The following is a 15,333-nucleotide window of genomic DNA, read 5'->3' as shown; positions in this document are numbered from 1 at the left end:
CTGCTAGGCCCCACATGAGTCTGACCAGACCAATTGGAGGCTTTCCATTTGCTCCCGCATCAGAGGATGGGGGAAACAGTGTACACTGGGTTCTGGATTGCCTATCACCAAGTCATCAGGCCTGGGATCTTTCTCTTGCTCCTCCCCTACACACACAGTGCTGGAACCGTGTTCATTGAGCTTGGAGGTGTGTCAGGTTCCTGGGGGAATCTACGGCTCTGTCCACCATTTCTCAGCTCCCAGCATAAGGACCTTTTACTTCTCCCTCCTTTTCAACCAGTTCAATCAGAAAAAGTACTTGAGAATAAAGTTCTTGCTCACATCTTAAAGCTTCCAGTGCTTATCAACCAGGCTTATCAACTTTCCATTCGGTCTTCCTCCACCCCACTCCACCATCCTCATCCTTGTCCCCATCCTGCTCCCTGTGCTAACTCCATCCCACTTAGCTTTCAGCTTGTGATTTCTAGTTCTTGCTGGGTTTTACAGAGAGACCTGGTGCTGGAGTGTGTGTGTGTGTGTGTGTGTGTGTGTGTGTGCACGTGAGTGTGTGTGTGCATGCACACACACACACACACACACACATGCCTGCGTTTCTTTAGATAAATGCACAGAGTCACATGAAATCAGTGACAGGTTGACACCGTTATTTCAAGATTCATCGCTCTGAGTTGCCAGCAGAGGAGACCTAGCCAACTCTTTCCCACCAACAACACTTTTTTTCCAGGCATAATTTATAGCACTGGGGTGAATTTGTTTCCAAAAGATGAATATCACACTATCAGCAACAGCTGCCTCTCATTTTTATTTGTTTTTAAATTTGAGTCAAAGTCCAATTCTCTATACACATCCGAAGCTGTAAATCCTAAGGCGACTGATTACATGATTTAGTAAACAGGTTATATTATATAATGCAATTAAAGAGGGGCCCTGCTACGCCACCTACAGGCCGCTTCTGGGAAGAGAGCTGGACTGCAGCCAGTCACTGGGGACAAGGCTTGTGGCTGAAGGAAAAGAAAGGGGATGGAGCCAGGATTGAGGCTGCTGCCCCCACGGGAGAAACTGTAGCCAGCCAGCTTTTCAGCCCCTCCTGCTGAGTTCATGATGTTATTTCAGCCTCTTGCAAGGCTTGTCTAGACGTCAGAACCCGGGTCTGGACAGCTGCTCAGAGGATGCTTAGGGATGCAGGTGGACCCAGGAGGTTTCTAACGGGGAGATTGGAGGATTCTTGGCTTGCTGGCCTCTGGGCCTCGTTGGCCCCCACTTTTAGGTGAATTGTGGAGGAAGAGCCACTAGGAGCTGGCTAACCCTTGAAATGAAGCTACAATCCATGCGCTGGTATTCAATTCAACAGGCCTGGGTAGAGGGAGTCATAATTGTGGGCAAGAACTCTGCGAGTGTCCTTTCTGCACTTCAAAGAGAAAGCAACTTGTACAGGCCACAGAGAAGTGGTGGAGGTGTGGATGGAATCCAGACTTTTGGACCCCAGGCATAGGCTCTGGTCCTGGGAATTGAGAGCTAAGGATGAACTTGCGAACCTTCTTGTTCAACTTAGTTCACAGATGGGGAAATTGAGACCCAGCCAGGGAATGGGGCTTCCACAGCCTCTATTTATACCGTGACAGGGAAACTCATGAAGATAGTGCTGCATGTGTTGGAGGACAGACCGGGCCCTGGAGGACCTTCAGTGACCTCTTACATGCTACGAAGGGAAGGCAGGCAAGACTCCCAGGACCACACTCCCCACCCCTCTGCCTTTAAGCGCAGCACACCTGTGATGCATTAGGCTCTGGGGCCTCAAGGACTCCAACTTCTTCAGAGTTCTAAGAGTAGATAATACCACTGAAAACCAAGTCCTGGAGAGCAGAGGGGACTCACTTCCCAGAGCCAAGAGAGAAACTGAACCAACAGACTGCTTAATCCTAGTACTCAGGAGGCTGAGGCAGAAAAACAGCGAGTTCCAGGCCCCTCTGGGTACATAGAGCAACCTTTGTCTCAAAAATAAAAACATAGGAGCTAGAGAGATGGCTTAGCCATAAGGCGTTGGCCTGCAAAGCCAAAGGGCCTCAGTTCGATTCCTCAGGACCCATGTAAACCAGATGCACAAGGTAGTGTATCCATCTGGAGTTCATTTGCAATGGCTGGAGGCCCTGGCATGCCCATTCTCTCTCTCTCTCTCTCTCTCTCTCTCTCTTTCTCTCTCTCTCTCCCTCTTCCTCATTCTCTCTCTCAAATAAATAAATAAAAATAAATTTTAAAAAATATAAATAAATAAAGAAACATAGGACTGGAGAGATGGCTTGGCAGTTAAGGCACTTATCTGCAAAGCCAAAGGACCCAGGTTCAATTCCCCAGGACCCACATAAGCCAGATGAACAAGGTTGCGCATGTGTCTGGAGTTCATTTGCAGTGGCCTTGGCATGCCCAATCTCTCCCTCTCTCTTTCTCTGCCTCTTCCTCTCTCTCTCGCTCTCTCTCTCTCAAGTAAATAAATAAAAATTAAAATTTTAAAAAAACATAAATTTGAAAACCTGGACTCGAAGAGAGTGTTTTGGTGGGGGGAGGGAATTTTCATGGATGAAGAAAACAGAACCATTACAGTCAAAGAAGCTGGAAATGTTCCCTCTTCCCTTGTGCTTGGGCCAACCACGTACTCAGTATCTAGTTTGGAACTGGAAGGTTGGGTTGGCAGGGGCTGGACAAACTAGGCTTTCCTCCTCTCCTCTCTCACACCTCTGGATACAAGGAGACCATGTACTCCCAGCTCGGGTCAGGGACCAGGAGCAAGTGCTGTCAGGCGACCTGGCCAGGCAATTCCCAATTACACTTTGTTTCTCATCCTGAAGGCCCCGAGCCCCCAACCCCTGCACCCCAGTCCAATTACTGCCCAGCAGCATTAACCCCTTGGTGCCCCAGGCCGTTAATGGAATGTTAATTGGTCTAATGGGTTTCATGTCAACAAGTCCTAATGAGCTCCTTCTAATGAGCTTGGTACTTTTTTTCTAAGTCTGTGTTTGTCAACATGCTGGAGTTTGCTCTCTAGTCTGAGGGCTTCCTGGTGCTGGCTGTGGGGACTCAGAGCCAAGGAGACACAGATGGTTACTATTGGGCTGCACATTCTTGTTTCCTAAAGGGGGTCCTTTCATGCCCCCCCCCCATTTTTCCTCAGCCCTCCACACTTCACCTGGCTCCCGGGCCTGTAGAGTGGCACTTTCAGCTCCCTTTGATGATGGTATCAGTGACTCAAATTATTTCCTCTGGGTTGTCATTGTAGCCTTGAGTGCTGCATTTAAGCTTTGTGGATTCAACATTCAAAAGAAAACTCTTGCCATGAGCCTGCAGAGTAAGGAACTGACCACAGCAAATATTCCTCAGTGACCTCTGTGGCCTTGGCTGGGCTCCCTCGAACACCCTGGTGTGGTGTCTGGTGACACAGCAGCCTAAGAGCGCCTACAGAACCCCCGAAAAAGCTCAGGCACTCTATGCTGGGTCTCCTTTCTTGCTTCCAAAGAAAGTATACAAAGGTCTGGTTTCTTCAAAGGTGGACTGGGACCCCAACTATGCTCAAGGACTCCCCCACACCCAGACCCAGAGTGGCAGCCAAGTCCCTGACAGATGACTTATATCTCAGATTCCTCTCCAGCATGTTGGTCTGTGGCCTCAGAGAACCAGGCAGGATGGGGGGTACGTGTGGGGTAAAGGGTATGAGGACCCAGTGAGCTTCTAGGGATCAGGTCGTACTACAGCTGCGCTCCCGGGGTCAAGTGTCCGGAGGCTTCTGTGCGTGCCTGCATGAGCAGAGAAACTTAAGCCCCTGCTGAAAGGGCCTCCTGTCCTCCTGCAGGAGAAGCCTGTGAGGGCAATGGGGTAGTGGCCTAGTGGCCCGTGGTGACTCCAGAGGGGGAGGGGCAACGGCCATCTGGGTTCCCTGTTGCGCAGCCTGGCAGGCTCCACACAAGCGCATCTCAGCCTCCTAGATCGTTGACTCTGGGAGCAAACCACTTGTCCCTCCTTGGCTCCAAAAAGGACAGCCCTAGATATGTCTAGGAGCAGCACCTCGAAACTGACTGCCTCACATTATTGTAGAGTGAACAAAACCATGGGAATTCATGACTCCTCTCATAAATCCACGTCTTTCTATTTAGGTTTCCTTTGTTTTGCTTCTACTATGAATTTCTCATTTACGGAGTGAAGTTACCAAAAGATTCAAACACAGTGTTAAAAGGAAAACAGCTGCCTCAGGGGAGAAAACCCTTTTTGCCTGCTGCTCCAGCACTGACTGACCCTCAGACTCCCTCTTCTGGAGTCTTCTGGTATTGCAGCCCTGTAGCCTTTAGGATTGGTGTTCTGGGAAAGAACCCCAGGCCCGCTCACCGTTCCCTTAGTCCCTAGCCAAAGTTGCCTTATCTGCTAGAGTGCGAAATACATCCTCAAATATCCCTGTTTTATTATTCTCTCTGGAGTCACAAGAGAGCTAGTCCACCCCCTTTTGATATTTCAAAAGTCTTAATTTGGAAGTTCCTTCTAATGTCTCAAGAAATTTATATCTGGGCTGGGAATGCAGACAAGTGGCAGAGTACTTGCATGTTAGGTGGTGGGTCCCATCCCCACTGCTACAGAGAAGAAGGACGAGGGGAAAAATCTATGTTCTATGTGTCCTTGTTGCCTCCATGACTGACCACCACCCACACAAAGCCCGGTTATAAACAAAAGCCCATTGGGAGAAATGGGCTCCCCTGGCTCCCTGCTGAGCCACAGTACAAAGGAAAGCTTGGATCTCGGTGCCCACATGTGTGTGAGGTGGACACAGGATATCATGGCGGTTTGTCTTTGAGTCAGGCCAAGGTGGGAAGAGAGGGCTGTGAGGCCAGTGGGGCTGCTCCAAACAGTAAAAGCCACTGCTGGCAGCACTATCCCTACCTTATCTTCCTCTTTGCTATGAGATTATCACCTTCCTCTACCAACCACACTCCCTGGAGAGAAGACCTGGCCTTATTCATCCATCCTGCCTCACCCCCAGCACTGTTCCCTGCACAGAGTCGATATGTGATAGGCATCTGTTGAATGAAACATGAATCTCCGCTGCTTTGCGTGTGCACTTGAGGTCAATGCATGCCTGATACTGTGGAGACTCAAGTCAGGCCAGGGTAGTTCTTTCTTCTTCCTGAAAAAAAAAAAAAAAAGCCAAAAGATCAGCATGCATGCACACACGCGCGTGCACACACACACCTAAGACCCACACCTTTATTTAATGGTAGCTATAAGACATTTTCAAGTTACTACAGAATTTAGGCATGTGGACATTCTAAAACACTCTAGGGATGGGGAGACTGACTGGGTATCAGACAGGTAGAAAAAACAGCCCTCAAATACCCTCAGGGAGAGAGGCTCTAAATGCTGGCTTTCAAAGGCTTCTAACTCACCAGCACCTTCTACCCAGGACACAGGTCCTGCCCACTTCCCTGACATTCTTAGAACTCTCCTGCCCCAGGATGGCCAGTACCACCATGTCAACAACTAGCCTGTGGTATGAGACTAAATATTTCAGGGCATTCACTGCAGCCCAACAGCTCTTGGGGAGTCCTGTTTCCTTGGGTGGCACTGCCAGGCTGTCTCCACTTACACACCATGTTCTAGTTCAAGGGGAATGTTTGAGGTCCCATGGGGGAAGCTTTTGTGCTAATGATGGGGCAGTGGTGTGGTACAGTGGAGCAGATCTAGAACACACAAACACACACACCCTTCCTTGTGGCTTGTCTGTACCTGTGTCAGACGCAGGTCATCCATTTGAGTCTGATGAGTCTGATGCTCTCCTAGCCCCACATGCTTGAGTCCATTTAGAAGCAACACTAAAAGGACATCCTGGAGTGACAGCATGCACCTAGGAAAAGCGGGGGAGGAGGGGAGTAACTGGTGTTCCCTGGCTCCCTTCCAATGGTTTCTCCAGGCAATCACCCCTGGGCCTCAGTCTGAGGAGGGATGGAAGGTCCCATGTTCCTTGCTACCACTAGGGGATGTGGTGAGCTCAGTTGAGCTGGTAAACTGGTGCTTGCAGACCTTGGAGTGAGGGAAGTTGGGGGACCTGAGGCCTTCCTGTTCTGGAGGAATGCTGGTAGTTGCTTTAAAATGACTGGGAAGGGTGGTGCAGGGAGCACCTTTGTCACGAGGGGACCCTCCCAGGACTGGCCCCAGCGGAGGAGTAATGGAATGCCCTCTGCTGCTACTGGGTTGGCTCCAGCCAGGCCTCCCACTGCCTCCGCACAACCCCCAACCAGGCCAGAGCTGATGCTGAACAAAGCGTCGCTGCAGGGGTACAGGTTGTTGTACTTGTGATTTGAATATGTTTCTTTTGAATAGCACAGCAAGCCCCTCCCCACCCAGGCCTCTCCTTTCTGATTTGTTCTCCTCAGGGCCTCCAGCCCCTTCGGATTCACACCATGTCTAGGTGAGACACTGGCTGACTCTCCCGGACGCCTGTGCGCTGTAGAATTCATGGTGCTGTCCTTTTCTTCTGTTCACAGATCCTCCATGTGAATCAATCCCATGATGCAACATGCCTCCCCAGCCCCAGCTCTGACAATGATGGCCACGCAGAATGTCCCTCCCCCACCCTACCAGGACAGCCCTCAGGTGAGTGTGCCAGTGAATGGGGAGGTGTAGTAGCTTTAGGAAACCCATGGAGGGATGAGGCTGGTATAGTCTGGGGTCCACTAGCCTGACCTGCCTCATCTTTAGCCTGACAAAGTTTCTGGTCCCTCAGGCCTGGGTGGCTCCTTTGGAAGAGTCTGGTGCACACAGACCCTTGAGGAGAATTGTTGCATTTGACAAAACACTAGGTCCAGACACTATCTGGGTTAGTTCAGTCACTAGAACTACAGCCTGGAGTTGTGGCCATAGACCTGTCCCCTCCCTCACTCTGCAGTCTTTAAAAAGTTCAGCGAAAACAGTTCTGACAAAATCCAGGGACACAGTATAAGCAGCCTGCTTTTGAATGTTTGGAAAACTTCCTAAACAGTCCTTAGATCCCCTCCTCAGATCCTCTTCTGACCAATGCCCACTGCCTTCCTGTTAGAAGAATCTGTTCTCATGGCAACTCTGCTGGGCTTCTGCCAAGAAAGAACAGGATTCTTTGTCTATGCCTCCAACTCCTTCCCACAGCTCCCAGCTTCCATAGTCAGCTCAGCCCCTTGTTCTTCCAAGACTTCTTTACTGATCCCAGGACCTGCACCTGTAGTACCAGTGTCTTCCCACCATCTGGTCTCCTCTGCTCCTGAATTCCGGGCTTGTGTGGGCTGGGTTTCTACAGTCCCTGAGGCCCACTTCTTCTTGTCTCTGCTTTGGGCTCTTTCCATTCTGCCCCAGCGAGTTAAGGAGTTCTGTAGCTGAGTTATCACAGGAGACTGCCTTCTCTGCCCTCTACCTCAGTGCTCTCTTTGATTTATTTACTTACTTATTTATTTACTTGCATACATGCTCACATGTGTGTGTGTATTTGTGCACACACATGTGCATGTGTGTATGGATGCTCAAGGGTCTCTTGCCACTGCAAACAAATTCCAGACACATTCCCCCAGCTTTATGTGGGTACTATGGAGAGGAACCGAGGCTGGCAGGCTTTGTAAGCAAGTACCTTTAATGGGTGATCATCTCCCACTCCTTTTCATTGCTTTACCCTAGTCAGACAAGTTTTTTTTTTTAACCATTTTATTTATTTATTTGAAAGAAAGGGAGGGAGGGAGGGAGGGAGGGAGAGAGAGAGAGAGAGAGAGAGAGAGAATGGGCACACCAGGACTTCTCACCAATGCAAACAAACGTTAAACACATGTACCACCATGTACATCTGGCTTACTTGGGTACTGGGGAATCAAACCTAGGTCCTCAGGCTTTGCAGGCAAGTGCCTTAACTGCTAAGCTATCTCTCCAACCCACAAGACTTTATTAATTTGTCATGAAAACTGCACCCACTAAAATGTTCATTCATGCATTCAACCAAGGGAGCGTCTACTATGTGCCAGGGTGCTGTCTTCTCTCCTGTCCTCTACCATTGACCCTCGCCGACTAGCATTTTAAACACGACGCTCCTCACAGACCACAGGAACCATCTGTGCAGCATGAAGGGTACTAAGATGCAGACACAGCCAGATATGGTGGCATATGCCTTTTATCCCAGCAGCATTCAGGAGGCAGAGATAGGAGGACTGCCATGAATTTGAGGTCAGCCTGGGTAGAGAGAAAGACCTACCTGGTGGGGGAGGGGAGGAAGGGAAAAATGCAGATACACACCAGGTGTGGTGGCATATGCCTCTTATCCCAGCAGCACTCAGGGGACAGCAATAGGAGGATCGCCATGAGTTTGAGGTCAGCCTGAGACTACTTAGTGAATTCCAGGTCAGTCTGGGGCTACAGCGAGACCCTATTCCCAAAATACCAAACCAAACCAAACAAAGATGCAGACACATAGCAGGAGACTTTTTAGGTCTTGTGGTACTGATGCCCCAACCTAGCAACCCAGTATGAACCTACAGCAGTCAACTCCCCCCTACACACACACACACACACACACACACACACACACACACACACACACACGCCTTGAAGTGGCCAGATGATATGGGGTCACTTTGCATACCACCTTTGGCTTCACCTGAGAGGACAAAAGCCTCATCCCTAACCTTGAGTCCCAGGCATGCTGTGCACAATGCCTTCCCGCTTCTTCCCCAGCTCTCCGCACTTGGCATTTAAACCAGCTCCTCGATTCAGAAGCTTCAAGCAAGCATCTAACAGGGCCATTGCCTCTACAGTCCCAGCTCTCAGAGGTGAAGTGCTAAATGATCCTCTAACTGGGGGGAAGAAATAGTGACAGAAAAGAAGAAATTCTGGACACATGAAGGGGCGAAACCTAGCCTTTCTCTGGAGATGCAGACCATGTCCTGATGGCTCAGCCAGTGTTTGGGACCCTTTGGGGCATGGAGAGGCAGGAACTTTGGCTCCATTTCGGTTGTAATAGGTCTTGCTTGCCCAGATCCACGATGGAGTAGAGACTGGGACCCTTCCTATATTAGTTGGTGGTGGATGCAAAGGCCTGCAGAGCAAAGCCAGAGTGGGTCGGGCTGGAGGCGGCTGCTTCTTCCCTCATAAACGCCTTCCCATGCTGCCTGCCTGGACAGCTGAGAGGAGTTTTGGCTTGGAGGGGATTAGCAGGAGAGTAGCAGCAAGGGCCTGTGTCGCCCAAGAATGCTGTTCCAGGGGCATAATTTAATTCTCAGCATACAGCTGGTTGAATGAATCCCAGCTGTTTAGGGAGGAAGTAGGGACTATAGCCCTAAGATCCTCAGCCCCCATCCCTAGAAGCCACCACAGAGTTTCTCTGGCCTTTGTGGGAAGTGGGAGATAGGGGCCCAGAGAAGTCAGCTGCAGGGATTATCTGAAGCTGATCTTGGTGAGGCTCTGCCAGGACCTCACAAATGGAGGTATTCGCATATACAGCCCCAAGGAGGCTGCACATCTACTAAGAAGCCTCCATGTCCATGGAGAAGTCATCAAGCCAAAGTCTTGGGGTCTCTGTGACCTTGGCCAGTATGCTATAGCCAATCTGTCATTAGCCTTCCCTAAGCTGAGCTGGTTTCCAAGAAAAAGTATGAGGATTGATGGGAGGGGGTGCGGGGGGGGGGTGCGAGGGGGTGCTAAGGAAGAATAGTAATGGGGGATCAAAGAGTGATGTCCTCCCTCAACAAAGCTTCTGGCTCACAAGAGAAAGGTGTTTTTCTCCAGAGTGCTGGCTCCTGTCTCCATTCTGTAGGGTTGGGTGCCCTTCTGCGTGGGCTTGGCCCCTGGCATTACATGCAGCAGAACTGTGCTGGTTCTCCTGCCTTCCTTTTGCTCACCTTCCAAGAGCTGACCCCAGCTTCTGGGGAAGGGGTGGAACTTAGAACCATGTTCTTCATAATGTCATTATCCTAAGGAACTAGCTGCTCTGGGACACGTGGTGTCATCGTGCACGCAGGGCCTAAGAGGACGGTGGGTCAGGCACACAGGGATCTCTCATCCCGAGCAGAGCACTCGGAGGACGAGGCCCATTCCCTCCTTGCTCCTTCAGATCTAATCTCATAACTTCTGTTCCCTGTGTGACATAGCTCCATATCATCTCCTGAGAAACCCAGTTTCTTCCACAGGCAAGCAATGGACAGTCTCTGATATGAAGTCCCCAAAATGAGAAAAGGAAGTAAGAAGCAGAGCCTTCCTCTGAGACCTGTGCAGTCGTTTTAATAATGTTCCCGTTGTGCTAAGGGCTAGCAATACTGAGCATAATCTATTCAAATGCACAGGAGAGTGTCACTTTGGAAAATTAGGAATCTGCATTAAAAAATTCCCAAGCCCTGAACCTTCTTTATAATAAATTAGAATTTTTTTTCTAGGCAAGTTCTTAACTTGGCAATTTTCATTTTTGAAGTTTGGGGAATAAAGTTATTAAAAATGAGGGAGATGTTTTTTTCTTCTCCATTTTAGCAGAGACGCATTAATGGTTATGGTCCTGTGCTTTTTGGGCATAAGCCAAAGTGGCATGATGGCTCAGTGGCTTCTAACCCCGCAGGGCTGTTTGAGTGTTTCTGGGAGAAATTTTGTGACTACTTACAAGGACACCACTCTGTTTATTCTGCTTTGAGGACTGTACATTTAGAAGCTGAAAAGGCAACAACCCAGTGGAACCTTTCCTTTAGACCACTTCCTCCTTCCTGTGGCTTCTGTTAAATTCTGTCGGGGTAACAGCGCCCTCTGCTGCCTAACCACAAGCTTCAACTTTGGGTTTCTCTTGGAGCCCTCTAAAACTCCAATGGAGGCATGCTGTGACTGGGTCCTTGGTCCAGACCCTCATTTTATGCCCTAAAGAAGTAGGGGCGAGTTCCTAGGGTCCATAGAACTCTAGAAGCATTGTTTAGAGGAAATGCTGTTCACGGGGAGACTGAATATGAGGTGTGTAGACCACGAGTTCAGTGTACTGTATTAATTCCTACATCATTCTTTAAAAAAAAAAATCTGAGCTGGGCGAGGTGGCGCGCGCCTTTAATCCCAGCACTCGGGAGGCAGAGGTAGGAGGATCGCTGAGTTCGAGGCCACCCTGAGACTACATAGTGAATTCCAGGTCAGCCTGAGCTAGAGTGAGACCCTACCCCGAAAAACAAAAATTTAAAAAGAAAAATCTTTTGCTTGTGTGTGCGGGCATGCGCACAGGTGTATGCCTGCGTCCGCCCCTTGCTGCTGCAAACGCTACAAGCTTGGGCCGCTTTTTGCACCTGGCTTACGTGGGTTACTTGGGAGTTGAACCCTGGCCAGCAAGCTTTGCAATCAAAAGCCTTTAGCTGCTAAGCCACCTGCTCAGCACCCCTATGTCATTCTGTTCTTCTGCAACTCTGCCGCAGGGTCCTGGCCTTCACTGCTACCGAAACTTTTACAGTTTATTCCTAAAGCCACCCCTCTGGTTCAGTGTCACTCCAGCCTCCCTCCTAAAACGTTCCTGGTAACAACCGCCCTCCCTCCTAGGCATGCACCCTTCGTTCACGCACTATCTTTCCTCCGTGGAAGCACCCGGAAGTCCTCCCAGTCCCTATGCAACGTCTTCCACCTTCCAGGTGAATTGTCCCTTCTGTCGCTCCAGGAACCCAGGGATTTACTAGAAAAGTAACAACTCAGGTGGGCAACTTGACATTGACTGCTAGGAAAAGGGCTTTCACAGGTCACTAAGGAGGAGCCATTTATTGACTAGAAGGAGCAAGGTGGCAGAGTGAGAACTGAAAGCTCAGGCGCAGCCGAGGAAGCTCCCTTTGGAAAGAAGCCAAGCATTAGGTCCTTTGACAGAAGCAGGGTTCCCACCCTTCTTTACCCACCCGCAACCCTTGGAGTAAGGAGAATGATGTCCTGGGCCCCAGGAAGCTTGCAGATCGGGGTCAAGATGACACTTTCCCACCTTTCAGCAAAGGGAACAAAGACTAGAGCTAGCCATAGGGTAGGGTGGGGTGGGGGCGAACTGCCTCTCTTGGCCCTCTTGAACCTGCTTCCCTCTCCCTGTTCCAGCACCAGTGCTCCAGGCTGGACCAGGGGACAGCCGGCCTGGGGAAGCTACTAGGCTTTGATCAGTCATTAGGATCCCCATGCTGGTTTCATTAACAAGGCAGAAGGGGGTGGATGGGACCCCTGGCTGTGAATGGCCTCCATCCAGGCCGTGCAGCTGTGTCCTGCAAGCAGGCAAGTGGGTTCAGATGTTGTCACACTCGTTTACATTCCTCTCATCTCTTCAAGGCTGGAGCCCCCTGCCTTGCAGGGTCCTCTGCTCAGCTGCCTGTGAAACACATTCACTTTGCAGTGACAGAGTTAATTCAGCTGCTTTGAAAGTTCCTCTAAGCCTTTTCTGTAGCTGTGATTGATGGCTCCCTCTGCCCCTAAAGGCAGCACCCCAGGGACCATATGGGGAACCCACCTTTCCTTGCTTTGACTCATCAAAACAGGATTTTCTTCTTTCTTTTTTATTTTCTGCAGAGCCTTTTTTCCCTTTGTGCATAGTGACCTCTCTCCCTGCCTACTTGGGCCACCCATGTCTTTAAACTGGATGGTGCCCCGGACTCCAGCTCACCCCAGACCTGGATTCTACACTTCTTCAAAAGCAAAACCAAACTCCAGGTCCAGCTGGGGCCTTTCTGTCTCTGTTAGGAGATAGTGAACTGGCCCTAAGCTAGGAAACTTGTGAAGTTTCTAGGTTTTTCTTTTGATAAACTTGCTACCTTAATTCTGATGGTTACCATAGATTACAATTGTCTATCTTCCCATCTCCAAGCAGGACAAATGCCCTAAACAGCTACAAAAATAGTTAATGGCCCAAGAAAGCAGCGCCTGAAATAAATCAGGACAGGTGATCCGTGTCAGCTGCGGGGCTGAGGAACACTCCTTCTTGTGCCATCTTGAGGAGCTCCAGTGTTCCGTGTAGCCTAGCAGGAGGGGGCTGGGCAAGTAAAAGCCTAGGACTCCCGTAGCTCTTGAGGTTCATGATCTGGATAGGAAGTGGGGGTGGCTCTCCACAGCAAACATTCAGGAGTCCTAAGCCTGGCCCTGGCCCTATTGGTATGAGTGACACAAAGTTAGACATGTAACTTCAGCACTAGTTCTTCCATTTGCTCATCTTTTTATTAAACACAGAGCACTTCCTATGGGTCTTGCCTATTTTGTACTGTTTTGGGAGTGCAGAATTAGAGTTCCTGCCCTGATGGAGCTTCTGACCCATTTGGAGCCTTTGTTTCTGCAAGGACTTCTGCCCTCTGCCTCACAGCCTTATTGGTGCTGCAGAATGAACAGTGGGCTGGGGTTTCTCGGCCTCTGTTCACCCATCCCTGGCTTGATTTTTCACTCTATCCTTTGCATATCTCCGGCAGCTCAGATGGGATTGAACTTTAATTACTTTTTTTATTAGGAACACAATAGGCATATCAGATATATTTTACCAGCTAAGAACCCTGGCATACACACACACCACACACACACACACACACACACACACACACACACACACACACACACACACACTGATAGGTCCCCCTAAAAGGCCTATTGAAAATCACTGGTTTTCTAATCACTATGACAAAAGTGAGGGACCCTCTGGAGTTGGATAAGAGGGCGGGGACCAGTCACTTCCTAAGTCATTGTCCAAAGCTGAGAAGTCACAGTCTGTGCACCAAGTCCTCACTGGCCTCTGAGCAGCCTCTTCAGTGACAAGCAATTAAGGGTCAGAGAACATTTGATAAGATTCATTTTGGAATCCACTGCCTACAGAGCCTTGGGCTATTAATTGGTTAATTGAAAGCTCCATTGTACAGGACCAGGAAACTCTTCTGTGGCCTGGTGTCTCTCTCTAGTTCTGTCTTCCAGTGGCTGTGTACTCCCTTTTCCCCTTCTCCTTGGCTGACTGGGGGCATCCTGAGTTACTGTCTTTGGTTTCTGCTTCCCTGAGTCCTTTATCACTCACTCATTCTTTCATTCTATCCACCATCCAGTCATTTAACAAACATAATAGCTGGGAAACCCACCCACCTATGGAGACAAAGGACTGAAAAGTGTACCGGACACTGAAATTAGCATAGATACAGGCTGAGGCCACAAGTAACACTGCCTGGGTCTGGGGAGAGTAGAGAACAGTAATGGCCTCTTGGAAGAGTCAGGGCTCCAGCTTGAAGTGATAAGAAGTAAGGACTCGTCTCACAGAGGCAGCTGTGGCAGGAAAGGCATGAGGATTGTACCATTGAGTTGTTCTTCGAAGCCCAAGGCAAATGACCCAAGGGGTCAGGGGAGAGGGGCTGGTCTCCTTTGCTGGGGGTCAATAAATAGCCCAAGCTTGGAGCATCCTGAGGTCATTATTTCCCCTCCCAACATTAGCCACACCCAGTGCTGCCTCCCACCCATTAGGTCAAACCTGATGTTTACCAAATGGCCTCAAGCCCTGACCAGGTCCTTGGTTTGTGTCCTGTTAGGAAAGTAAACCCATGCAGACCTGCCCCAGCACTAGAGAGCACCAACTGCTGGCTGGAGCCTTTGCAGCCCCCATTGGGCTAGGCCTGCAAAGCCCCTGATTGGCTCTACTCCACCTGTCAGATCCAGGGTTCAAAAGAAGAGAATGTACTCTGGACAAGTATGTGTGCTGAGAAAACACAGTACAGGTTTCCCAGTGTTTGTAGGAAGGTACCTAAGGAGGTATGTAGCTGAGGAGTTACAAAAACAAACAAACAAACAAACAAACAAAAAACGCTATATGGAGAGGGACTCAGGAGGTATAAAAGCTGGGGCTTCTAGCAGGTGTGGCTTGGGTGTGGATTCAGAGAATGGTAAAAGGAGCATTGAAAGTTCTTAGAGGGCTTGGGGTACAGGTCAGGGGCAAAACACTTGCCTAGCATGCATAGGCCCCTGGGCTCCAACAATGTAAGCAATACCCAGGAGTGCTTAGAGGCCACAGTTTGCTGCACATCCGCTGTTCAGTGTGCCCTCCCATATGGTTTCATGGTAGACCTGGGAAGAGATAGTATTAATTCCTCTTTAGGCTGAGGTAGACACTAAGACTCAAAGGAACTGAGCCATCTGACTAAGATGTCAACAGATAACTAGCAATGTCTGTTTATACTATGCCATGGCCCCTTTCCTGCCTCTGTTCCTCCAGTTACCCACTTCCCTTTTATGGAGTGAATTCCTTTAGCAGAAGCACACCCAGGTGCAGGACCCCAGGGTAGCCCACAGAGGACAGCAAAGTCAGCCAGCTCTTGGGATGTGGGCTACAGGTCTACTGGGTTATATTGGCATCAACTG

General features: G+C 49.7%; 1 protein-coding gene across 3 annotated transcripts in view; it reads left to right on the top strand.

The window, feature by feature from the left end:
• The window catches only part of Pknox2 (PBX/knotted 1 homeobox 2), a 315,376-nt gene that overhangs the window by 210,378 nt on the left and 89,665 nt on the right, over positions 1-15,333 (top strand). For all 3 annotated transcript variants that reach the window (XM_045145311.1, XM_045145309.1, XM_045145310.1), the window contains one exon: positions 6,519-6,627. In XM_045145311.1, coding sequence (XP_045001246.1) covers positions 6,541-6,627 — 87 coding nt within the window. In that variant the 5' untranslated portion in view covers positions 6,519-6,540. The remainder of the gene's footprint in view (positions 1-6,518; positions 6,628-15,333) is intronic.

Source organism: Jaculus jaculus, chromosome 3 (assembly GCF_020740685.1).
Source record: "Jaculus jaculus isolate mJacJac1 chromosome 3, mJacJac1.mat.Y.cur, whole genome shotgun sequence".
Lineage (NCBI taxonomy): Eukaryota > Metazoa > Chordata > Mammalia > Rodentia > Dipodidae > Jaculus > Jaculus jaculus.
This window is presented reverse-complemented; position numbering and strand designations above follow the sequence as displayed.